General features: G+C 40.8%; 1 protein-coding gene and 1 long non-coding RNA gene across 4 annotated transcripts in view; one reads left to right on the top strand and one right to left on the bottom strand.

The window, feature by feature from the left end:
• The first annotated feature begins 21 nt into the window (after positions 1-21).
• The window catches only part of Plx (PTB_TBC1D1_like and TBC domain-containing protein plx), a 35863-nt gene continuing 9689 nt past the window's right edge, over positions 22-26195 (top strand). Inside the window, exon 1 of one of the 3 annotated variants that reach the window (XM_076304653.1) lies at positions 22-287. Coding sequence is in view for 1 of the 3 variants with exons in the window: in XM_076304652.1 (XP_076160767.1) it covers positions 19931-20017 (87 nt within the window). In the remaining 2 variants the exon portion in view is untranslated. Of the gene's footprint in view, positions 288-1636; positions 1823-18853; positions 20018-26195 lie in introns of those variants that run through there. The other 2 variants (XM_076304654.1, XM_076304652.1) reach the window with 2 other exon arrangements.
• On the bottom strand, positions 775-6802 carry LOC143143453 (uncharacterized). The gene is made up of 2 exons (XR_012991147.1): positions 5274-6802; positions 775-3047 (listed from the first exon to the last, which is right to left on the bottom strand). It is a non-coding gene; the product is annotated as an uncharacterized LOC143143453 (long non-coding RNA).

The following is a 26195-nucleotide window of genomic DNA, read 5'->3' as shown; positions in this document are numbered from 1 at the left end:
TCGCATTCGTGACACCGCTGTCGATCGGTGAACGTCGTTGCTCGCGTTCAAGCGGTTCGTGTTGTGATGTGTGTTGGTTCAAATTTGATTCAATTGCGAACGCGCAATTCGGCAGGAACGAATTATCGCGTGTGTATCCAACGTTCTAGCATTCGTACGATGAGAGCGAAGATGTCAAGCAAAGAATGGATCGGTGAACGCTAGATGCGAGGACATTTTGGACGAATCTTGTCAGGCGGTTTCTGAAGGGACGCAGGCGAAGTATCCTGGCGCCAAATCGTGAAAAGGTAAGCGAATTTCGTGAAATCGCGAACACGATTGAAATTTAGGTTAGGTTCCTTGATCGCGCTTTCACTAAGGTCTATTTCGTTGTTCCTTCGGAGAGTCCTTGCCAAGTGGTTTTAAAATTTAATATCATTCGAAGTTTTATTTTGTATTGTAAAATTATATTAAAATAATGTATATATAATTTGATGTTCTGTTGAAAAATTCAATGTTTTGAATAGTTGCACATTGCATCGTTAGTGAAATTATGCCGTGCATAACGTTACAGTGTTATGTAAACAAAAAGGGAAACTTCGACATTCGCGATTGCGATATACGTAATCCTGCGCTGCCATAATCTTCGCATATACCTAACAGTTTCATGTCTCGTTCGTTCATGGATTGTTTAGATCTTGTACACGTTTCTAAAACTTATTTTCTTTAAACATTTAAATAATTTTAAACTACAATTGTTTTAACTGGAAGGACGTGCTTAAAAATACAAGCAAATATAATAGTTGTTATACTTAACTACTACATGTACTTTGGATACAATTAAAAAAACTTAAAAATACAATTAAAACTTTTGTGCTGTTAAGTCGTAACTTTAGAAATTTTTGAATAAACACATTAACTTTGAATATTATAAACTATACATTCAACTTCACATGATACATGTATTAATTAATATTTCAAATTTGTTTACAAACAAACAAAATCCTTCCAAATTCTCTTTCTAATATTCCGCTCTACTAACTAGCATAATACGGAAATCGTATGTTGTACAAATTCAGGTTAAATTTTTAAAAGTCAGTTTAAGCAACACGCAGGTGAAAAGTAATCTTAATAACATTCGTAGTTACATCATTATCACGTCATTGTAACGTTTAAAAATATATGTTACAAGAAAACCATAGGTTCACGAAGGAGAAATTCCTAAAGGAATCAATATATTTCTAAAGAGATAGATGGAAGAACGATTAGCGTTGAATTTTCGAAGTAATAAATTATCGTCAAGTTTCATATTTCCAATTACCGACTGAAATCTACGATAAAGTCCTAGTTGGATGATATAATTCCATACGCGTGCACACCAATATGCATCCCCACAGTTATATCGTGTTTACGTGTTGCATTCATTCTTCCATAATGTGTATCGCGTGTGTCCTATCATGAGTAACGAAAACACGTTGTGTTTCACGATAGTTTTGGCTCGATGCTCCTGATATATTCACAAAGTGGCCACGAGTCATGAATTCGTCTCTGACCGGCCAATTGGACGACTCGCGATCTATAGTAAATATCCGGCTACTATTATTAAGTTTGTCCTTAACGATCGTTACGGGTATCGTCTCGCAACCATTAGCTCCCGTTGTACGAATGGCACCGGAGCCGTTCGCGAACCTCGCGAAGTTATCGGGTCGGGATCTTGCGACGGTCGTGTGTTTGCGTCATTCGTGTTAAGTGCCTTCAGGATTCACGCGAAAGTCTGCCGGGAATATAACCGACGGTGACGATCCTGAGGTAACATCACATCGTTGTCACAAAGTATCTCTGGGTAAGTTTCAGCAAATTGCATACCAGACGCGAAAATAGTGTTGTAAAATAGTGACAATGATAATTGGATGCAAACAAATATAAGTATATAAAAAAAAATGTATTGAAAGGGAAATATAAAAATTATATGGATTTTATAAACCGAAGTGAACTGTAAGTAAATTTACTTCGAAGATGTTATATTTAGAGAGACTTGACGGAAATGCAGATGCATTTTTGCATTTCTGGATATTCTTCCGGATGAATCGTCTCGATCGATATCGTGCGTATTGTGTTTTCGAATAAAATGTTCAAGTACAGGTTACAGAAATTCTGCACGTGTATTTTTTTGCCATTTTTTCGTCAGAGTTTCAAATTATTGTCAATTATACTTTCCTCGTCAACGCGTTTCGCACATTATACATATAGATAACGAAGTATTTTCCGAGGGACACTTAATACCTGTTCTCGCTAATTATTATGCCGATGTTTATTCAAAAAATAATAACGTTGTACACACGACAACTTACATCAAGAATTTCTAATATCAGGTTCGTACGCCCACACCAAACAAGATAAGAGATCGATATATCCTTACGATTTTAAAAGTAGAACGCTCCACGGCAATTAGGTCCAAATGTGTTTGCTTACGTTACAAATGATTGACACGGACAGAGGGATACCACTCTCGTAATATACAAGTAAACCGAAAGATGGCGACTACTGAGAAGTTTGGTATTCGTGTTTATTCGTAATTGAATTTCGAACGAAATAATCTATGGAAAAAATACTTTGCTTACGATTGTTTCGACATAAGAAAAAGAACTACTGAGATTTTTATCTAGCGTTTTATCTATGACAATTGTCGAGTTAAAGTAACGGTGGCAATATTACTGTTTGAGAATTGTAATTGTAAAAACTTCTACCTCGGCGTGCCGCAGTTTCAAGCAACTAGCCGAGTCGGTTCATTACTCGCATCCTTCGTCTCGTTTTACCTCTCTCTTTAGGATTCTCTTCGACATTATGCGGCGACGTACTCGAATTTGCATCTTTGTTCAGCGAAGCAGCGCGTCGCTGCATTTACCAGGAATGCACGGTGTTATGCCTGCACGCCTACATGCCGGCCAGATAAGACGTCGACATGTGCGCTGAACATTGCCGGAAAGTGGGACACTCCTGGTTGACCATGAATTTCTTGCTAAGCTTCGCGGATTTATGCTTAACCGTCGTCTCGTGTTACACGGAATCTAGATGGAATTAATCGGGGATTAATTTGAACCGACGTTCAGAAGACACTAGACTGGCCGCCATTTTCAAAGCTAGTTTACCGCTTATTGTTAAACGTAACGGCGTAGTTGAGGATAGAATTCAAAATCTATAGAAATTCCTTCAAATTTCCCATACCCTTTTCAATTAAAATATCGCAACATATTTTATGCCTTTATTCGAGAATTTTTTTTTTAATTTGCGATACAAATTTTCAGATTAAAATAAATTTTCGAACGTTACTTAATTCCACTTGGATTATTCGTAACGAAATCGATCGTAGAAATGAAGATTTAGAGGGAAGATAAATTTCTAAATATCTTTACGAAGTGTCAATTCATCCGTTTGAATATCCATATCGTTGATCGTCGATTCTTATCCTCAAGGTACAAGTCACAAATAGGCATCAATTGAGAACCGCTGTAGCGAGCAAATCTAAAGATCGATGGACACTATCCAATTGCTCGACACAGATCGATACGCATCGATACAGAGGTGAAACTCAATTCCGTGACGAAATTGGAACGTCATGTTGATTGTTCGTTGTGCAAAGTTATCGAGACTTTGCGCGTATATTGCATTTAACGCATAGCGTCGTTGATGGTTAACAAACTATAATGTCGTAGTTATGTGACATTGGAAGACCTCGACATTTATCCGCGTGTTTTGTAAACAACCGAAATTTAAGGGTAATTACCGACGCAGACTGGCGCAATCGCCGCTATTTAGCGGACGAAATAAAAGACATCTTGTTTTTCGATGTTTACATGGAGCATTTTAAAACCTAACCTATGCGGTGCGTTTACCTATTTATCGGTAGGAATATACTTTTCGGTGATGCACGATATTCGATTATCAAGAGATCAAAAAATATTACGGTCTACGATAAGACGAGTTTCTTTATCGCGAAAGGGGTTCAAGATAAATGCGTCAAGATGAGAATATTTTCAGGTGGTGGATTGCACGAGCGAAGGAGGGTAGACGAGCACGTGGGAGCATGTAATCTCGCGTGACATATTTTAATCACTATAAGTTACGTGTCGGGTGGTAATATACACACCGGTGATAAATTGTGCGTTCCAACGTGCTTGTGTACCTCGTAAAAAATTATTTAATAAACGCAACAAGAAAGTATGCCGGTATTAATTCCCCGGAACGGGTGAAAATGCGCGAAATTAGTTGTGACGTTCAACGGCCGGAATTTTTTTTTGAAGAGCACTTTGAAGGTGTTTTAAAATATCTGACAACTTGGTTGTGGCAAATTAAGTCGTTTTTTTTTTTTTTTTAGAAGGACGGAGTATATAATTTATTCAGAAAAATTGAAGGGAATTTTCACAACGAAATTTGGAGTAATAAATTTTGTACTAAAAAGCTGGTTGTTGTTAAAATAAAATTAAAACGTTTAAAAGAATAATTTGCCCAAGTGATATATTTTTAAATAAAAACTGAATCTCTGAATTTTGAGTAGAAAACACTAAGAGATTTATGAGAACTTAAATCACGATATTGGCGATTTTATTCTTTTTGGAACAGATTTGTGTTGAAAGAATTCAGTGACTCGTGAGAATATTTGGGGGAAATTCCACACAGAGATAATGTTAAAAATAAAATTTAAATAGTTAAGAAAGCAAAATATCTGTCGCAGTTAGTAAGTTCCGTATTTACAGTGATAAGCGAAATGTATTTCGTTGCCAATGATTTTGTGGACATTTGGATAATTCAATGAAACCGTTTTTTGATAAATAGTCACGCATTCTTTAAATTGAATTGAAAACCTTGAAGTATTAGTCTATTCGTTCTACCTTTATTTTTGTAACTACAGGTTATATAACCGTGTTTACTTAGAAAAAGAAACTCTTCCGTATGGTCATAATCTATTACTTACGTTTACCCTGGCGATGCAGAGCACATACTATGTTGTTCGTAATAATTAGGTGTTCGCCTAGTTAAATTATACGTTATTATTCTGTAGAAAAAAAATGAACCTTTACTGTGGTACGCAATTATTACTTAATACGCAATTCAGTTTCCAGAAGTGATTGGAAATCTAACCCTTCGAATTTCGTTGAGTAGTGTTACCAACAGTACTCGTTGTAAAGGCAGTACAACTTTCAGACTCGAGAGGGCACAATTGCATTTTTTAGCCTCTACGCAGGGGCTATGGAAGTCCGGATGAAAGTTCCCACGAAAAAACGATCTCAACTCACCGTTTAATCACGACGATGACATCTCGAGCTTGTTCAATGTCCGCGTTCTCAGTGTTCCAAGAAACTATTTTTCTCGAAGAATTCGAAACTTGCCAAGTTGTTCCACGCGAGATGCACCCAATGCCCGATTGCTTCTTCGAGCGATGTAGTTTCCCTCGTATCGACATTCGCTGCACACGTGCACGGGTTATGTAATACGCACGGTGTACTCGCCTATGCACGTACGTGATTCTATTTTTGGTGGACCGCGGGGATGCATTTCGTGGACGAAAAGCTGATCGACGAACAACGGTAAATCAGGGAACAATATTTATTTTCGTCTGAAATGTAGCCAATCGATTCGTATATATGTTCAACGTTTTTATCCCTAACAGTGGTGCGAAACGACGAAGGGGCACTCTCGCGTCTTGTCGTTGAACTTTGACGTCGAATGAATGGGAAATGGTCGATTATGCGGGAAATGATAATCAATTCCGAGTACACCGTATAAAAGCACTTTGTGCAATTGAAATCTCGCAAAAGGGTAAACGTGAAGCAACGATCAAAAATAACTTTCGTCTAAATGTAACAGGTTGCAGCGAATTAAATTCGTTTTAATGTTAATAAACTGAACAATCGCTGGCAAAGATTCAGTAAACAAATGTATCTCAGCGAGGCTCTTTGTTTTAATCTGAAACGACGGTTGACATTTGTTCCATAACTCGAAGGACATTTCTCGGAACCATACGTCTACATGGTCAATTGCACAGTTGACTCTTGGCCCTTGTCGTATTCTGTGCGACGCATGCCATAGTAGCTCCGTTAATAAGAGGAGGAGGCAGTTGGAATTACCGATTACGTGTCCTCGTTGCATTCTCAAGATCGTGTGTCTCGAATTCGAAAATTGCTGTCCTCTTGGTCTTCTACGGCAAGTTTTATAGGTGTACGCTTTTACGCGAACAAATTCGTTCCCACATCTCTACGTTCTAGGTTAACTTTTTCGAGACGGATCACCTGCCCTCGATGCGTATCGAATATTTCGAGGACACATTGTGTAACTAACAATAATAGTAAGAACCGCGACACCGATATCCTCGTTGACGGGCGATAATGTAGCGATAATGTAGCGATAACGGATCGAATTGCGAATAACTCGAACGATAGTTTTTCGAGTTATCCCAGTTCTTTTTTTTTTCTTTTTTCTTTTCTCTCTCTCCATCTGATTACCGCGGTCCTTCCTCCCAGCGTACGGCTTGTTCTCTGCATTATTAACCCTCTTCTTTAACCGCGTCCTCGTTCGAAGCCGACCAAGTACCGTCGAGTGCCGCCTTCTAATGGCGTGCACACGAGAGAACCGACGTATCATAACACGCGGGGACGAGCCGTAGAAGGAAAAAAGACACGTTCAGTCGCCACGGCGTCGTCGTGTCCACCATGTTTACCATGCGTCAGGCTTCTTATCGGCGCTCCGTTAATTTCGGTTGATCCTCGGTGCTGCTCGCTGATAATGAGAACATTGAATTTACACGTTTCCTTCGCGTACGCGAGCGGAGAACTACAAATTTAAATCCGTGCCATCCTCGCGTTGATTGTATGAATTATTGAATCGTAAAACCGAGCAAATGTAAATATCCATCGAAGAAGTTTCTTTGCATACGCTGTTATCCCACCGATCGAAACCTTCAACGTATTTTAGTCACTTTTTATCCGATCTTTGAAAATTACCACGAGCGAGAAACAAAAAAAAAGGAACGCAAGAACGCGATCTCCTCGTTCGTCGCGCGTTATTTATCGCGTCTCGTGTTACGTTCCCGCGATCGAATCGTTGACTTCCGTCGCAAGAAAATAAAAAGAAACAAACGAAAAATCAATCGTCGGGACGGTACGTCTCACCTTTTACATTTTATTGGTCGTACGGAGGAACTCGTTGCTCGCGAAGCCGCGTGAACTTGTAACCGGTCCCCCGACCCTTGAAATACAAACTCGTACAATGGTGTCTAATAAGCTAAACGAAGAATTACGGAGCCGTGCTGTGAGAATTGTAAATTCTTTGTTACGCTTCGGTGCAAGGAAACACCACAGGACGCGCTCGTACTGCAAACTTTGCGGAAGGGGGTTAATTAACGTACCAAGGGCCGGCGTGGTTACGCGAAATAAGAAAACACGTCGACCTCTTTATTCTCTGCCCGGAATCACGTAGTCCACCTAGTACGGCCACCATGGGCTCTCGCCGGATCGGCGACGAGTCGCGCGCAATTCGAATTACAAGAACGTTGGGAACATCGATTAACACAAATTTCGTGAAAATTCGATCGATGTAATCGTACGGTGATTCTTTTCACGATCGAACGAAAATTATTCTTTCGTATCGTTTAACAATTTCTCGACGGTTATCGTGCGTGTCGAATTTGTATTTATCGTTTGTATTTAAATCGATCGAGAATCTCGACCGTTATCTTATTTCTCGATCGAGTTTATTAAATTCAATCTCGAGAAAACGTGACACCGACTATAACGTTCGAAATTCGCGTGAAGTCGAGACGAGTAAAATAGACACGACTTTCGTCACAAAAGTCACTTTTCTCTCGCTGTTTGTTCGCGTATCTTGGGCCCTTATCAATCGACTATGGTTATTGTATTATTTAAGGCTTTGCGTCTCGTTAAAGCAGAGAGGATTGTCTGGATTATCAAGCACTTCGAGTTTGTGTCCTTGACCAATGCATTCTCGAGAACGTAGAATTTTCATCGCGAAGATACGTCGCTAACAGTTTAATCGCGTTTCCTTTATCGATTTCGTGTTACGCGAGGCCGATAACAGCCACCCTGGCTTTCTTTTTACTTGTTGAGCGTTCTGTTTGCACAATAGAAATCGTGCAGGAACCAGCGTTAATCGGGCCCTCGTTAAATACCAGGACCCGCGGGGAATTTTAATCGATCGAAGCTCACGATTGGTGAACGCTCGTTAGCAAATGTTTCGTATCGTTAATTTTTCCATTAAGCACGCAACGTTCGTCGAGTTTGCCCAAATGGTTCTCGACGTACTTCGCAAAAGTGGAAACGAAAAAAAAAATGAACAATTAAATTGTCCACCGATCGCCACGTTTGAATTTCTAACTTTTACAAAAGAGAAAAGTCGGACGTATTTTTAAACATTCGGATGTTATATCACGGCTCTAAGAATAAGCGCATTCTGCACCAGATGCAACGGGTAATTGCACATTTACGTGGTGTGCACTTGCAATTTTCCACGGATCCGCGATGCAATATATGATCTCTCTGTCAGAAATAATTTTCAAGGAACGGGAGCTGGGAACACAGAAACTGATAACACCGCGGTTCTATTACGGTACTTTGTTTACTCGTGACCCAATCGAAGAGAAAAGGGCACTACGGGATTGTCTTTAATTAACGCGTCGGTACGGTATCGGTTTCAAGTCTTCGAGCGACTCGAGAAATGCGTTTCTCGTGAAGATGCACCGGTGCAATTTGTAAACATCACGTGGTGCAAATTAATAAGGAATCGAGATACGTGTTTAGTCTCTATTTCGAAACTTCGACTTACCCCTACATATGATACACACGCACACATGTATATATACAGGCTGTATATCCGTACACGTTGACGAACGAAAGTCAAACATCGTTTAAAAATATTCCTACATTGCCAAAAATATTTAGAAGACCTGTGCGAATCGAATGGGAAACAAATACGTATAAATCGTGCGAACAGGATCGAGTTATTTTTAACAATACTTCGATAATGAAAATGAATATTAAATTTTTCAAACGAACTTGGAAACAATTGCAGTATCTGTGGATTGTACAGTGCAACGAAGACTCGATTTAATTTCACGACGATGCAAACATTCGTATACGGATGATTGGCCAATAGAGTTTTCATACTTATCCAGGAACGATAAAAATACTGTTAGAGCGTTGCAAGTATCATGAGTTCACGTGGAAGGCGATGGAAACACGATTCTGTGTCATTGCCCGTCAAAACAAGATCCTGGTTGACGCAATTATCGCGATTACGCAATTACAATAGGAAAACGAAATGAAAGGACCTTTCATGGTTCATTGGCACGCGTTGGTATTCTTATTGCATTCCATGGCAGAGTCGCCCCGGATACTGTTACTGCGGCTGTGCAGACTAAACTGCTTCTACACCATGTTGGTGAACCTTGCACAATCCGGTATCCGCTACAATTACATTTTTCACGTTTCACTCGTTACGCATCGAACACGTTCGATACCATGGATATCGGATAACCGGTGTAATGTCCTCGAGTGATCGAAAACTCGTCGATTCACCGAAATCGTTGGAACCGATATCACGAAATACGTATTGCACCACGGATCGCTCGGTACAGTTTCGAAATTTTTCAAAATTTATGAAAATAAACTTAAACAACCTTGACGCGCCCTTGGTGGCACCCGTCGTTCTTCTCTATATTTAGTGTCTCTAAACTTCTTTATCCCCGTGTTTCTCGAGAGGGACTATTTACAAATTAAAACGAGACACTGGATGCTATTTTTATGTATTTTTTGTTTTTTTTTTCTTTCTTTCTTTTTTTTTCTTCTTTTCTTTTCCAGCGGAGAATAACTTCGTCCGCGGTTTCGAGTTTCGTGCTGATATTTTCGTGTACACCGAGTTTGCGTATTTATTTTTCGCTGACTTTCAAAGAGCACCGGGGAACTTTGATAACGCTTAGTTTTACCTAGTGTTCGTTATTAAAGCGACAGTTAGGAATTCGCAGCGCTCAGTTTTGCTACAAGGTGGCCCAGAAAGTTTCCATGCTGGATTTTATGCACCACTGAATCGATCTTATCTGGATCTTTGCAATTTAATATTTTAATCGTTTCGGTATCTTAAGTACACATCTTAAGCACCCACCGCGGATTTAGAGTATCCAGTTTTCTAAGTTTCTGTTCCCCGGTTGGACTAATCGTGAATCATTACCGGTTTGTAATTTCAAATCGGGCTCTCCGATGTTCTAATCGTCGTAATAACGAACTTGGAGAATCTTTCGGTCGTCTCGAAAAACTTAAATTCAATTTACGATTTATCCGGGACTTGAAGAAACTTCGATAATGTTAATTAGATATTCGGTGCAGGTATTACTATAATTGCATCGAGCGGTGCAAGGGGATCGAGATCGGTATTTCAGTGACCTATGCAATTGATCCGCCTGCAACAATTTCTTCGATGCAATCGTCTCTAATGCCACGAATCGATGCAATTTTTTATCCTTGTACTTAAAATATAAGGAAATTGATTCAATCCCGATCCACGATGGAACAATAATCGAACGTTGACGATGTACGTTCGATGATACGTGGAATAAATAACGAGCGATACTTCAACTGGAAAATTTTTAAACGAAACCATTCTTTTCTGTAATCGTGTTACATTGAAACCCAGAAACTTCTAGCGGGGAAACGTTAACCCTTTCGCTCTAGCGGGCGTATATATACGCCCTTGAAGAATGACCATTCATATACGAAGAGTGTATATATGCGGCCTCGAAGAATTACCATTCATATACGAAGAGCGTATATATACGACCTGAAAGAATTACCATTCATATACGAAGAGCGTATATATACGCCCTCGAAGAATTATCATTCATATACGAAGAGCGTACATATACGCCCTCGAAGAATTATCATTTTTATAAGGAAAGCGTATATATACGCCCTCGAAGAATGACCATTCATATACGAAGAGCGTATATATACGCCCTCGAAGAATTATCATTCATATACGAAGAGCGTACATATACGCCCTCGAAGAATGACCATTCATATACGAAGAGCGTATATATACGGCCTGAAAGAATGACCATTCATATAAGAAGAGCGTATATATACGCCCGCGAAGAATTATCATTCATATAAGAAGAGCGTATATATACGCCCGCGAAGAATTATCATTCATATAAGAAGAGCGTATATATACGCCCTCGAAGAATTATCATTCATATAAGGAGAGCGTACATATACGGCTTGAAAGAATGACCATTCCTATACGAAGAGCGTATATATTCGGCCTAAAAGAACTACCATTCATATACGAAGGACGTATATATGCGCTCTGGAAAAGTGATCGCTAAGGTACGAAGAGCGCATACATACGTCCATACAATATATACTTTTACTTCATACTTTACACGAGATACTTTTGTTAATCGACTATCTGGCATCAAAAATGCCTCGAATAAAGCATTGAAAAAAAAAATCAAGTTCGAAAATGTGTCGTCTGTGGTAAACGCGCAAAAAGACCGCGAGTCGAGGTACTATTGTTCACAATGTGATGTTGGCATATGCGTGGTTACATGCTTTGAACTTTATCGTACCGAACTTGATTAGTAATATTGCGTTTGGCTTTAGATACTTTCGTAATTTCGCTACATTGTACTAAAAAATATTATACGAGCGTTATGATATAATACATAAAAGAATAAATTACGATTATAAAGTTTCATATTTAGATATTACCAAATATAATAAATATCATTGTGAAATTTCTAGAACAAGAAACACGACTTCTACTCACTTTGTAACATTCCATACCTCAGTGTCAACTACTCGGTAAAATGCGCTCCGTTCACACTTTGTCACGAGCGCTCCGTAGCGAAATGATTAAAGGTGTTCACGATCGGAATAAAAATGTACGAACGTCCCAGGCTGATAATAATGGTAAATACTGTACGGTTTGGAGAAGTTCGTTTCGTACGTTCTACTTTGTCCTGGTTCGATCGGGACCGGGGCTCGTGTTAATGAAAAATATCCGATTGGTCGTTCGAAAACCGGTTCGTGACGTTGCGTCATACCGTGTTGAGCATTCGTGTCGTTCGATGTAAGAGCGATTTTCATTCTGGATAATCGCAACGGTAATTATCGCGCATTACCGATGCACTTGTACTGGTACGATCCTCAAGGCCTTTGGATTCTCCCTCTACCGATCTACCATAGTCGGTTTTTCACGGCCAACGAGGCGCTCGTTAAGCTTCAATTAAATGGATCACGTAAGAAGCCGCTAATCGTTCTCCGGCTCAATCGCAGGCTCCCTTTGTTCACCCTTGATCTCTCACGAGCGTGGCCGTTCCAGAGGGCTTAAAAGGGTACGTTTCTCTGCATGAAAATTTTCCTTCGCGCCCCCTTTTACAGTCGGATTGAGTCCGGTGTAACTCGTCGAGTTAGGTACTATTTAACCCTTTCCACTCGAGGCTTCTTTGCTACCGGGAACCGACGTCTCGTGAAAATCCTTCGAGTCGTAAAATTAATCTCGAATGGAACATTTTTATATACTTTATATACACGCGTTCACACTTTACAAGAACGTAATATTTCAATTCCAATTTGAATTCCAAACTACCAAGTTTTCCCAAGATTGAAAATGGCGATCAAGCATTCTCTCTCGAGTCGAAAGGGTTAAGTTATCCACACTTTTCTAACGCGAAAGAGTTAGAAAAATGTTTCACAGTTACTTTGAAATAGTATTTTAATTGAAACGAATTGCCAAGCGTGGCTTATGTCAACGTATTGAAAGTCTATACTATAGGTAAGGGTTTAATTCCTTTACTTCTACCCTGTAGAGGTCGAGTTTAAGCATCGTTCGTGTTTTCTGCATGAAAAATTTCTTCTATCCCCCTCCCATCCAGGGGTCAGGTGCTATTTAAGTTATCCAGATTTTTCTACGTGAAAAATTTTCTTCCACGTCCCTCCACCTTGAATCATGAGGCGCCCGCGCGCCCTCTACTAACTGCCCTAATCCTTTCAAACGGTGTGCTTCCATCTGCACGAGCTTTCACACACTCTTTGGAAGTTCTCGTTCCGGGGTAACGCTTTCCACTATGCCTTCGGCCTCTTTAACATATTAACGACGCGACTAGAGAGAGAAAAAAAAGAAAAAGAGAGAAAAAATTCCACGAAACCGCTTTTCGACTCGTGGACCGATTTCTCAGCCATAATTTACGGTATTCCCCGGGCACGCGCCTATAATTAAAATTGTGTAAACAAGTCTCGAGCGGTCGATCGCATTTTTCGAAAGTCGTGTCACGATTTCGAATTTTCGTTGCGCAAAACGTGTTCACCGTTTTTCATTTTTTTTTCTTCTTCTTCTTCTTCTTCTTCTTCTTCTTCTTCTTCTTTTTTCTCTTTTGTTTGTTTTATTTATTCGCCTTCGTGCCCCAACGACGAAATTGCCACAGCGCGACGAAACGAAACTTTTTCGGGGGCATCGCGATCCTGCTACGAATTCGAGCCGGGCAAACGAAGCCTCGAAACGCGAGTTGCAACCGCCATTGCGCAACCGAGTTCGAAAGCGAGTGCATCGCAAAAATTTCGCCTCCGGTAGGTTTTTAAATCGAGGAGGAAGGAAAACACGGCATTTCACGACGGAACGCGCACCTCTGTTACGTAAAATAAAAGAAACGTGTTCGTATCCATGCGCGTTATAAATTTTTAATCGCGCGTGGAACCGTCGAGGAACGCGGTTAATTGCTTCCTTTTTTCGCGGTAAGATCGCGCGAACGATCGCGGGACGGTTGATTTTCCCGACGTTTCGCGATCATCGTAGAAGAACGGAGAAAAAAGAACGGCGATTGGAGCGATTTACATGTTAATTGTGTTGCCTCTGACAGAGGATTTTACCACTACGATCGTTTTTATATTCAACTGAGAATTTTAAAAGAATCTCGGGTTTAGATACTTCGACGAATAATTCTACTAACGAGAAAAACAGCTGTTTTGAGCTGAAACTCGCGCACTGGTAGATTTAGTGATTTTGTTTATGTAAATACAATATTCCAATGACAGAGACTCGATAGTTTTAAAGACGTTTATGATTAATGATCCTGTGTAAGGATTCACGATTACTTCGAAATAGGATTTTAATTAAAACGATTGCCAAGCGCGGCTGATGTCGACGTATTGAAATTCTACATTATATATTCAATTCCTTGCCAATGAGTAATTTCTTTTTAATTTTTATTTACCATTTACCTATTCGAATTAAAAAAGAAGCTTGCGGATTTCTACGATCTTCGATCGCAAATAACGTAAAAACTCAATCGAGTGTCTATCTCTGTGTTACATTTTCATAAAAATATATAATACTTCGAGTAATTCGGCGATCCAAAGACATTGCACCCCTGTAAGTCCCCAGCGAGACGTAGTGCTTTCCAGTCGTGTCGGTCCGCGAAAAAACTTCCCGAATCTAACGTTACATTCGACCAATTATTTTAGCCAATCGAGTAAAAGCTGAACCCTACGATAAATCAAAAATTTCACCTTCGAATTCCCTCGACACCATCTCCTCGAATATCGTTAACATCGTGCGACGTCTCCCTTAAAACACCAACGAAAGCTTTCTCGTCTATTCTCAAAAGTTTCCCTGACTGGACGATAAACAAATAGCGATCGATAACCCACCGAACCGTGAACCCTGCACGGCCGCGAAAAAACGGTTCGCTGTTAAATTCGCGCCGATTGACCTTGAGAAAGGGGTGGTTCGAACGCTGGCACGCGTCGCCTCTTATATATCGATGCATCGATAAAACGCGAGACACCGAAATAGCGCGAGGGGCAAACTCCATCGGATAAACACACATCTAAAAATACAAAATAACTGTTTACCGACCGAGTCCAGTGTTTTTGCCAATTCGACGTACCGCGACGCCGTAAACCACCGCGAACGGAAGTAATTTACACGCGTTTCGATCCCTCCCCCTCCCCGATACGGTTGTGTACGTAAAAGCTGTCGTTTCCAAAGCTAGGGGGGACCATTGGAACGCGTGAAACGTTTCCACGCAACTAGTGGGTCCTGTGTGGACGTTGCCGCACAGTTCGAACCAACGGCGACATTTCCTCAAACGAACGGCGCATTTAACTTGCAAACGATCCCGGTAGAGAAACCATCCGCGGAATCGAGAAAAATAATCGCCACCGTCTACCACACGAATCGATGACATTCGAGTTCCTTTTATTAATTGGACACACTCGAGATTTATGGCACCAGACGGAAAGCAAATACTGTTATTGTCGTTGCTCATTTTGGTATTATTTCACCGGGCCCAAGGTCAGTCACCTGCTGTAATAACTCTATCGAATCGTCGAGGTGTGTCTTTACGATATATAAACGAACAACAATTCACTGTTTGCAATGAATTCGAACGTTATGCGATTGGTGTGTTTAAACTGCTCCGAATCGATCTTGTGAAACGTCTCGAGAAAAATTGTACTCTAACCCTTTCCACTCGAGGCTTCTTTGATACCGGAAACCGACGCCTCGTGAAAATCCTTCGAGTCGTAAAATGAATCTGGAACGGAACATTTTTATATACTACACCCGTTTACACTCCACAAAACGTAATATTTCAATTCCAATTTGAATTCCAAACCACCAAGTTTCCTCAAGATTGAAAATAGTACACTGAATTAGGGTAGCGATGGAGGATCCCCTCTCGAGTCCAAAGGGTTGTTATCCGCATTTTTCTAACGCAAAAGAGTTAGAAAATGGTTCACGATTACTTTTAAATAGGATTTTAATTGAAACGAATTACCAAGCGTGACTTATGTCAACGTATTGAAATTCTATACTATAGGTAAGGGTTCAATTCCTTTACTTCTACCCTGTAGAAATCGGGTTTAAGCATCGTTCGTGTTTTCTACATGAAAAATTTCTTGTACCCTCCTTCCAACCAGATGTCAGGTGCTATTTAAGTTATCCAGATTTTTCTACGTGAAAAATTCTCTTCCACGCCCCTCCACCTTGAATCGTAAGGGTTTAATTCCTTCTACCCTGTAAAGGTCGAGTTTAAACATCGTTCGTGTTTTCTGCATGAAAAATTTCTTTTATCTCCCTTCCACCAGGGGTCAGATGCTATTTAAGTTATCCAAATTTTTCTACGTGAAATTTTCCCGGATCGAAAATAGTACAGTGAATTAGGTGGCGACCGAGAACCTCCTCTCAAGTCCAAACAATTAATAGAAAATTTATAAACGATAATTGAACACCATCGACGACGAATCCTATTCTCGATGTAAAGGTATCACAATTTCCTGGAATATTAACATACGTCGTTACCAAGAAATTGAAAATTGTTTGTCTCGGAATTGTTTCGTATCAAACCAGCCCATCGTTAAATTAAGTAGAGTCACGTAGTTAGTCGGACGAAGTGTATACTTCACCTACCTTTTTAATCAGGGGTGAAATTCTCCTCATTCTACCGGTTGAGGGCTAATGATGAACGAGCCCGAAACAATGGGGCAGCGAAACTTGAACCAATTTCGTCGCTACCCATTTAGGAAAATTTTCCAGCTTGTTAGCACACCGGTGCGAAAACAGTATCACGTGTTACGGATTTCAATGTTCACGAAAACAAGATGTAATAATTCTATTCTCAAATGTTGCCTTGTTGCGCCCGCAGGACAAGCAAGTGTTACGCAAGCTTTATTTAAAGCGGCCCACGGGAGCGAATCGAATTTTCCGAGGTGTCCGTTTAAGCGAATTATATACCGCGCTAAAAGCTTCCGATCGAACGGTTCATTTGACTTGCAGATCCGTTCACGGTGGGTAGTAACGTTGTAAAATTGTTGTAAGTGTGCAGGCACGCGCGATGCCCGTCAGAAAATCGAAACGAAAAGCCGCGCGGAGTCACGTACATAACGTGTACGTGTCGGGTTACGTTATCGCGAAGCGAAAAGCTGTGCGATCGATTCGTACGGAATTGCCTTGCAGGAATGTTTATAATCATTGGCACGGCGTAATTGTTTATTGCGCTACGTGACCGAGATATTCGTCGCGTTTATCGGGAACTTAAATAACGGTTGAGAAAGACGACGAACGAAGAGATCGGAATTTCGACCGTGTTCTCTTTGTTCGGTGTTTTTTCTTTTTTTTTTTTTTTTATTTATTTTAGAATTATTGGTTATTTTCTATTGGGTTAATATTGGGTAATATGTAATTTAATAAAACGTTTATACGCTCGAAAAATATCGTGCTTCATATTCACCGAAAGAAAAACGAAATGACTTTCCGAGCAACCCAATAATTGGTTACCGATCGGTTATACTCGGAGCCGATAAAAGAAAGCACTTGGGAGACCTCCCATCGCTCATCCCGGTAAGTAAAACTATCCACTGTTCTGTTCGGCCGATGACTAGCGATGGGTTCGAGTGTATCGCGAGCAGCGCCCGAGCGCGATCAAGAATCCGTTCGATCGTTGATTGGACGCGACGCGGATCCTAGTCTCGGGACGTCGAGTGCGACAATTTACGGAATATTGAGTAATTAGAATTTTGTTTGTTACCGGCTGGTAAAATGTGCGTGTGAATTTCGCAAGCCTTTTGTATCGCCGCGTGTAAAAGGATCGAAGTTTAAATCGACTCTTCCGGGAATGAGGGATTCGCGGAAGCCTTTTGATTACGAGCACGGAAGGTGTGACCGCAATTTACCGACTGTTACTTTTTTGGTGGTAAGTATAATAGCGTATTGAGATACGAACACGAATAAGGAAGAGTGGCGAATATATTTCAGAGTGAAATCGGAAACGAAAAGTTTCACCGTAACACATTGTGTGAAAATGACGTTTATCCATATTTATTGCCAGACTTCAAACTGCAATTACATCGTCGTTATTTCCTCCATGAATACGTGAAAGTTTCAACAACCACAACAACAACAAACCTGTACTTTTCACCATTCAGTGTAATTTTACCCTCTGTTTAACAAACTCGCAAAATTGTTGCGTGAATTGGTAAACATGAATTATTAAACGTCTCTCATACATGACTGCTCCGCAGCTACTTAATCACAGAGAAAATAAAGATACACGAACAACCTTTTGCCAGCATCATTAACGTACTATTACATAATCATTATTGTCTAACCAACTCCAGTCTCAAGAAGGAAATTAATGTTTTAAAACCATCTTAATTACCATTATGTAATTTCACAGATAAAAACATGTTTAATAGTTTCAATTTGTTTTTGTTGAAACTCTAGACATGTACGCTGGTAGTTTCATATACCGGTGATTTAATAGATCACCTAATAATCCATATAAATGTATTAATAATAAATTCTTGAATTTCTCTTAAAAATGTTTCTAATCGCGTTCGATAAAAACGGCGTTGTTCCATTTGAGAAAGTACTGGTAATCTTAATTACTATAACGAAAGGGTCTCCTGGAAAAAAATTATCTCTTCTACTCAATTTGCCCAATGATATCGTCCAACATATGTCTTGGGTATTACTTGGTATCTCTAATGGCATGGAAGATAATTAGGTGTCCAGTTTCTGACGAAGTACCACCCTATACGCTCCACTATAGTAATTGAGGGTTAAGAAATTAAAGCAACGTCAATAAGGGTAAACAACGGGTGCTGATAATCGCAACTAAACCGATAGGTTGATAATAATGCAGAATGTCTGGCGACAAAAGTCACAGTTCGATAACACTTCGAGAGCCTTTCGACTGCGTTTTCTATGCCATTAATCTGAACGGACCAGCATTACCTGGAAGTACGCGACAGCCAATCGTGAGAGATCCATTCGTCTCCTCAGGCGTCGAGGCGCTCCACGCGTCAGTCGATGTTTGCTCGTCCGTCGGTAAAGGTGCTGTCGCGAGGTCCCGTCGTATCGAAAACAACGTCTTTTCAGTTACTATTAGAACTCGGACCGCGTAAGAACTCGGCGATTAAGCTGCCGCAACATTATCTCTCTAAGTCGACGGTCGTGATCGGTAATCGAATATTCACATCGTCGTTAGTGACTCTAAATTAGAACGTAAAAGATTTTCAAATCGTTTTTCGAGCACATAATTGTACGAGCGGTCGCAAACGAGTTTGAATTGTGTCAAACGAACGAAAACGATGAAGTCTCACCGGAATCTTACGCTCTGAGAGAATAAAAAATTCCCGCGTCGCTGGATACAACGTGAAAACTCTTTCAAACGAACGCTCAAGGGTAAAAGAGTCATCGATTCGTTCAACAGTTCAGTTGCGGAAGTTTGACAACTGAATGATCGCAACAGGATACAGTTCGTAATCGAATCGTCGATACACGGTGCATGTGAATAGTCGCTCGCGTACATTTTTTTCCCGTTTGTTCAATTCCGAAGGGGACTCGCGCTTTTGTCGCATGTTGCACAGGAATCGGGTCAACTATTGTGGGCAGCCTTGAAGGTAGTCCCAAGTTCGGTCGAAAATAAATTATTTCTGCCTCACTATCAACGTGTCGTGACTTTGCGCGAAACTCGTAAAACGATTTTATTCATTGTACGGCAATATATATATATCGTGACAGCTCGTCGTCCAGAAAAGTTATTCGCCTCTCGAGAAATTGGAATTCGCCGTAAACGAACGAGCGAAACTTTTAAACTATATTTCGATCGGTGTTTCATCGAATACGTCTATCGGTTGGCGAATTGATGCGAAGCATAAAAAATACAATAAGTAAACGCGGCTTCGGGGAACATCGTTTTGTCATCGTCCGGTGAGAGGAGGTTCAACGGTTTTCCCCCCAAAAATCACGCCACCGCAAGTGTCCGTGAAAACGTGCCACATTTCGATTCCTCGAAGAGAAGTCTCGCGGAATCGCGACATCCAGAGGTCGCATTCGACCTTTCAGCCGCCGATGGGAGTGACAGACAAAGTTAAAGGGCGGAAAAATGATCACCGTACCGATATCCGCTTCCAGTCCTTACGTGAAGGTTACGTCCTACAGCGATGCAAGCGCTATTGGCAAAAAGCCTACAGTAAGTAGATCGAGAAGTCGTTGGCATCCTGGATTATTTCGTTTCGAGGCCATTCGACTGCATTTTATTTCGTTCCTTTATTTTTTATTCGTTGTCCCATTACGAGGCCAGACTGCCTGAGCGGGGTATTGTTCGATTAATGTCCTATTGAAGATAAACATTTTTAACTCTTTTTGGTTACGCACAATACCGGGCAAATGTCTTCGAACGAAGAGTATTCTTGTCGTTCACGTTTTTCTACATTGTTACGAAATCTATACGTTGATCGATATCTGTCTCTATCTGTATTCATAAAAGAGGTATAGAAGTTTATCGAGAATGAATGCGAATTCAAACGTGCGTAAAGGCACGTATACACACCGAATAGAGGAAGAAAATCGATCTGCGTCAAACATCGCGTATTTAAACGGAAGTAAGAGACGGAAAATAAAATAAGGTTTTAGAACGATTAACCGCATTCTCTGCGGTTAATTCCCCCGTTTCGCCCTCTTACCCTTTCCCCCGTCTCACCTTTCCATTGTTTCTACTCGCATTCTAAACAATCTCTATAATTCCTCGCGTGACATTTGGCCCATCGTTCGCTCTATTTCCCAAACAGTTGTGCCAACTTGAGTGATCGTTCTCCCGCTCTCCCGCATTCATCTTTCTCTCCGTGCCCGATCCGATGCAACAGACGCAACAGATGCAACGGTTTTTCAATGAACAATACATCGAGGTTGATGTCTCGTATAGAACGTAGAAAATTGTTTCTCAACGCGATTAATACGATATCGGTTTCCCAACAACAGACCCGATCGTTATCAATGCGCGATCAACAATTACATTCCTACCGCGAAATTTTGTGGCGCAACACGCTCGATTACGCATGTTTGTAGTAATAATTTATTCCGGAAGAGACAATTTATTTAGTCGCAATAGAAGATTAAAAGAAATTCTTTCGTCACGCGATCGACTGATCGACTGATCGGACGTTATCAGATGGCGATATCAATGGCTACCGACACATTTCATTGCAGATACTTCGCTTCTATTGTCGTTCCCGGCCTCCGGGCTCATTATTCATCCTTATCGGCTTATCGTGGATTATTTACTTTTCGCGACTGGTCGGCACGCACCCGGGAGAGGAAGTTCGCTAGCCCCGGAGGCTGTTTTTCCCTTTCTTTTCGCTTCCGTTCATCGGCTGGTAGGCATAGTTTCGTGGAACCGGGAGCTAAATTTACAGCGGCGAACGAGCGAACGAGGAATCCCAGCTCTCTGCCAGCCAGCACCCGTTGACTGACCGTGTTCCGATTATTTCGTGAAAAACACAGCCACGGACGCTCCACGTTCGCGGTATTTCTTGGACGCCGCGTAGACTGGTCGGTTTCCGAGTGTCTAAGAATACCGTTGCATTCTCACCTCTACCTTGCACGCGGTGAAAGTTACGTAAAATATGAAACGCGTCTAATTCGTGTTTCGACGTGATTATTTCTGCTTGTACCGCTCACCGGAGTCGGGATGCAGGAGACTTCGCCTTTGGCGGATATTTAACGAAACTAACATCGGATCCATCCGAATGCTCGTTTTTCCGTTTTAGAAAGTAATAGGAGAGTTGTCATTGGTTCTTTACTACGCGTCACTTACGGGTTACCCTTCTCCACTCGACCACGCGCGTTTCATGGGGAACATGATTATTTTATAGCTCGTATAATTCGTTCGGAATAAATTGGCGATATCGTTAGGGTAGAAAGTGAATTATGAAAGCGATTCATTGAAATTGACTCGAGCGTTAACGTATTAATACGCATTTCGTGGCGCGTTTTATTTATTATAACGTTGAAAAGTATTTCTTTGGAGGTGCGTAGGACTGCCAGAGACGATTGAAATTTGTTTGCAAACTAATAAAATTGAAATTTATGCGCGTACGCGCGCCAATTTTATTTGCCGGCCAGTGATTAAATTCTATTTATAAGTGTTCGACACTACAACATCGAGAGACCAGTTTTCCATAATTTCGCGCGACGTACCTTTTCAAACACTTTGCTAATATAATACATTCCGTTCGTCGGTGACAGTTTCTGCCACTATTTAGCGTGCAAAATGTCAAACCGAACCCGTTCAAGAGAATTCTTTTCCTTTTTGTTGCAAATGTCTTTCCAGTTCGGTGTTGCGCGTGTAAATAACGCAGTACTTCGAACTGTTATTCGACCTGTCCGCGAAAACATGTAAAAGGATGGAGTGTCCTTCGAGGAGGCGAAACAAAACGAACTACTACGAAAATACTACGAGGGAACAGTGGATATACGAACGTCGTCACAACCGTGGGATGAACGATCGAATATTTTTATTTTTACGACCGGTTCATTTTTTCAATCGCGAACCATTGGACGCGTACCAACCCGTGAGAATATTGCCTGCGTTTTCGAATAATAGGCTCGTGGATCCAACTTGTGGAAAATTCTGCGATTGCGTCATAAACAGGAAAATAAACGTTATTTATCTTGCCTGCTCGCGGAGAAGGTTACTTACCGACTGGTCCACCCGTTTACATTCCATATTTATATTCCGCGTTTCATGCACACCACATTCCGTGTTCCTCGTCCACAGTTCGCACTCCACATTGTCCAATTCGCATTCTACGTTCTGCGTCCCGCGCGTTCCTCGTTTCACATTCCTTCTCCTGCACCCCGCATTCCTAATTTTACACTCAACGTTCCGCGATTCGTAGCGCAGTTAAAAATATTTCCACCGCTTTTATTGCGTTCGACAATTTTAATCCTGAAACTGGTACAAATATATTCGTCGAATTGTTCAGATACAGTATCGCCGATCATATCGGGAGAAAACAATAAACACAGAGGTTCGTTCGACGCATCCATTCGAGTTCCATCACGAATTTTACCGGAATCCACGACTCCTGCGGCGGTTATAACATTTCGATCACGTACGGTGGCAGCTGCTTTCACGATTCACAGCATTTCCTTGAATTCACAGAGAGTATCGCGAAGCGATAGCGAAAAATCTACGCGTCTGTTGAACGAGAAACGAATCGATGGGCGCACGTATTTAGTCGTGCATTTTACCGTGGACAAATCCGGTACCCAGCGATTACCGCAAAAAGGTAGTCGTTAACGCGTAATCGTATTACCAAGATTACAGTTTTTGCCAGCGAGTATCGGTAATAAGGTGTAACAGTTTCTTGCGCTGCGATAACATTTCTCCTACCGTATTCCTTCTTGTTTCGAAGTTTAATTTTCGATAATTTAATTATCGTTGACAGATACGCTTCATTCTTTCTCGTTCCTCTTTATTCCTTCTTTACATCTGTTGACACACTTAGTACGTACAGGTATTGCCATATCGTATGTCCCAAAGAATTTTTGTGTAGCACCGTGAACAAGACAAGTAGCGGTTGTTGGACAAGAAACGTGTTAATTTTCGTATAATTTATTCACAAAAGTCGATACAATCGTTTCTTTTTGTTTTCTTTTCTTGTTTGTTTTTTAGGGTGTACCTAAAAAATGTATTCAGAGCGTTGCTCCCGATAGATCTATTGTAGTATTTATTTCAAATCGCGTGAACGTGATATTTAAATAATACAAGTGAAAGCTCAGGTATTCGTGAAAGGATTACGAGCGACAAGCTGTCTGCATATAATTAGATGTGTTGGCTGCTGTGTACGTCTCTAGACGAATTCATCTAGGACATTTGTACTCTGACCCAATACGATTTAAATATCAAGTAGGATTTTCTGGGATTACCTGTAGCGCGTTGCGCGAAGAAATTGGAACGCGAGGATCGAGTTTCGGTTGTTTATTACCGATAAGAGAATCTTTATTATTACTTTGCTCGCTAACGCGCAATTAGACCCGAGATTTCGCGTCGCGTTAAGTAAATTAAAATTTATGCTCTTCCGTTTGTCGCTCGTTGTCGATAATTAATTACTTCGATTTGTAAATGTATTCGCAGATACGCGCGACGCATTCCTCGGGATTTCAATGGAAACTGTGTCAACCAGGATCAAAGACCTGAAACGCGTGGCAATCGGCACGATCCAAGTTTTCTTTTTCAGTGTGAAATCAAATCAAACAGAGTACAGAGAGCTCTAGTACTAGAGAGTATGACTGAGCAATTAGGGTTTAATTATGCTCGACACCTGGCTCGCATGGCAACGTGGTTCTTGTTTTTCACACAGAAGCCCCAGAAATGAACGTGGGACAAACGTAGACGATATATTATTTCCTGGATGAAATGCGTTTCGTCGCTCTATTGACACAAATCGTTCCTCGACGCGGGCTATCAACGAAAGTTGCGTTATTTATTTACCTTTGAGCGCACAATTAACAATGTATACATATGTACTAGGTTACATAATGTAAAGTGTATAAGACACGGTGTAGCCTTTCAAATTGTTTTGCAATCGATGCGATTAACTATCTACTGAGAATCTTTTATCTTGCTGAAAGCCAATTTGCATTCGCGAAAAAGAACAGAGTCTTCCACGAAAGGTCTTTGATCGCGATTGACACAGTTTCCGTTAAGTTTTCATTTCTTATATAATTAATACGTCGTTGTCTGTTCCACGATAGATTCGCGTAATTATGCGTCCAGTGTACTTGCCGATGAAGCATTGTAATTAAGGAGGGCAAGAGAAATGAAAATAACTACCCTTTCTTAAATACCAACCGTGCTATTTAAAATTCAGTCACGAAACACATGTTGTACGTACACATACCTTTGTTTCGTTTCTAAAAATAATTTACAATGTACGCTTTTAACGAAGAGTGTGGTCGCACGCGAAAGAAATATTCATAAGCGATAAGAATATCGTGGGGCGACAGTTGGTTGGACATTCCCTGAAATATTATTCATTCTCGAGTCGATTAACACGTCATGTGATATTCCGTTTGCGATGGGAAACTTCGTTGATAAAAACGTACGAAAACATTGACGGTACGTGGCTCCAACTGTGAACAAGGGCTCGAGTTAATTGAAAGGGGTTAGGAGTTCCGAGAAATCTTCGAGCTCGAGTATTATTTACGAAAACCGAATACCGGCGTTGTTCACGTTTCGTGTTGGAATTTCATCCTCGAAGATATGACTTCTCGCACCTTCTACGCGTCTCATTAATTCTTGGCCGTGAAGCACGATGGAAAAGCGGGCGGAAACGATTTCTCCGCGCGACTTTTCTCACGATCGTCGATCACGCGAGCGTCCTTGGTGCGCGAGAACGCGCCTTGCGAAACAGCCGCGCTTCCATTTAACTGCAACCCGATGAAACGGATCGCGGGGTCGGTCTCGAAGACGTTCGATCTAATTTTCCACGTGAATTCAATCGGCTCGCATCACGACGCAGAGACGTGCTTCTAACGATCACGCGTACCTTGAATTGTCGATGATCAATTGGGAATGGACACAAGTGTCAATAAACAGACTCGAGAGATGCAAATGGATGTAACACGCGAACAAGTAGTGCCGCGAGTGATTCGAAGACCTTGCGTAAATTTCGTGATTCCTCCCAGTAGTATTTATAGTCCGAGAACAAATACAATTAGTATAAGCGGGGCTCGAGAATCGAGACGGGAATTGTCGTCGCGATCATCGATTGTGAAAGGCGAGTTGAATACAATGAAAGATCTAACAAATATTATTCTTTTTCTCTTCGAATAAAACGGCAAGGTAAAATACGACTCGATGCATGTATGATTCACGATGAAAAGTCGCGGAATCAAAAATGATTGATGCATTTGGCAATTGTACAATAAGTAGAAAAAGTCTTAACATTTTAATGACATTGGTTTAAAAAAGTTAATAAATGAATTGAGCAATCGAGTTAATTATCTTCAAAATCACATTGTAATTATGTACATTGATTTATAATTCGTTGGACAATTGATGATAAAATGGTAGTACAGTTTTTACATATAGAAATTGAAATCTTCCTTGAATCTCTCAGCGATGGTATTTGAGGTTTTAAAGGAAAAACATCAACCGTTTGATTTGGTGAAAGGCGACCACAATCTTTCAGGATTCTCTTTCCGATATTACTGGTTTCTTCGTACACGGTGACAGGAAATTGATAGACCGGTTATTGTATAAAGAAATCTGGTGAAAAAAAAAAGAAAAAACAAACAGTTTATCGTACTGCTCATTACTATTTATGGCGGAGTTCTAAAGTACATTTGGTATAAGAAAAGTG

Source organism: Ptiloglossa arizonensis, chromosome 2 (assembly GCF_051014685.1).
Source record: "Ptiloglossa arizonensis isolate GNS036 chromosome 2, iyPtiAriz1_principal, whole genome shotgun sequence".
NCBI classification, from domain to species: domain Eukaryota; kingdom Metazoa; phylum Arthropoda; class Insecta; order Hymenoptera; family Colletidae; genus Ptiloglossa; species Ptiloglossa arizonensis.
This window is presented reverse-complemented; position numbering and strand designations above follow the sequence as displayed.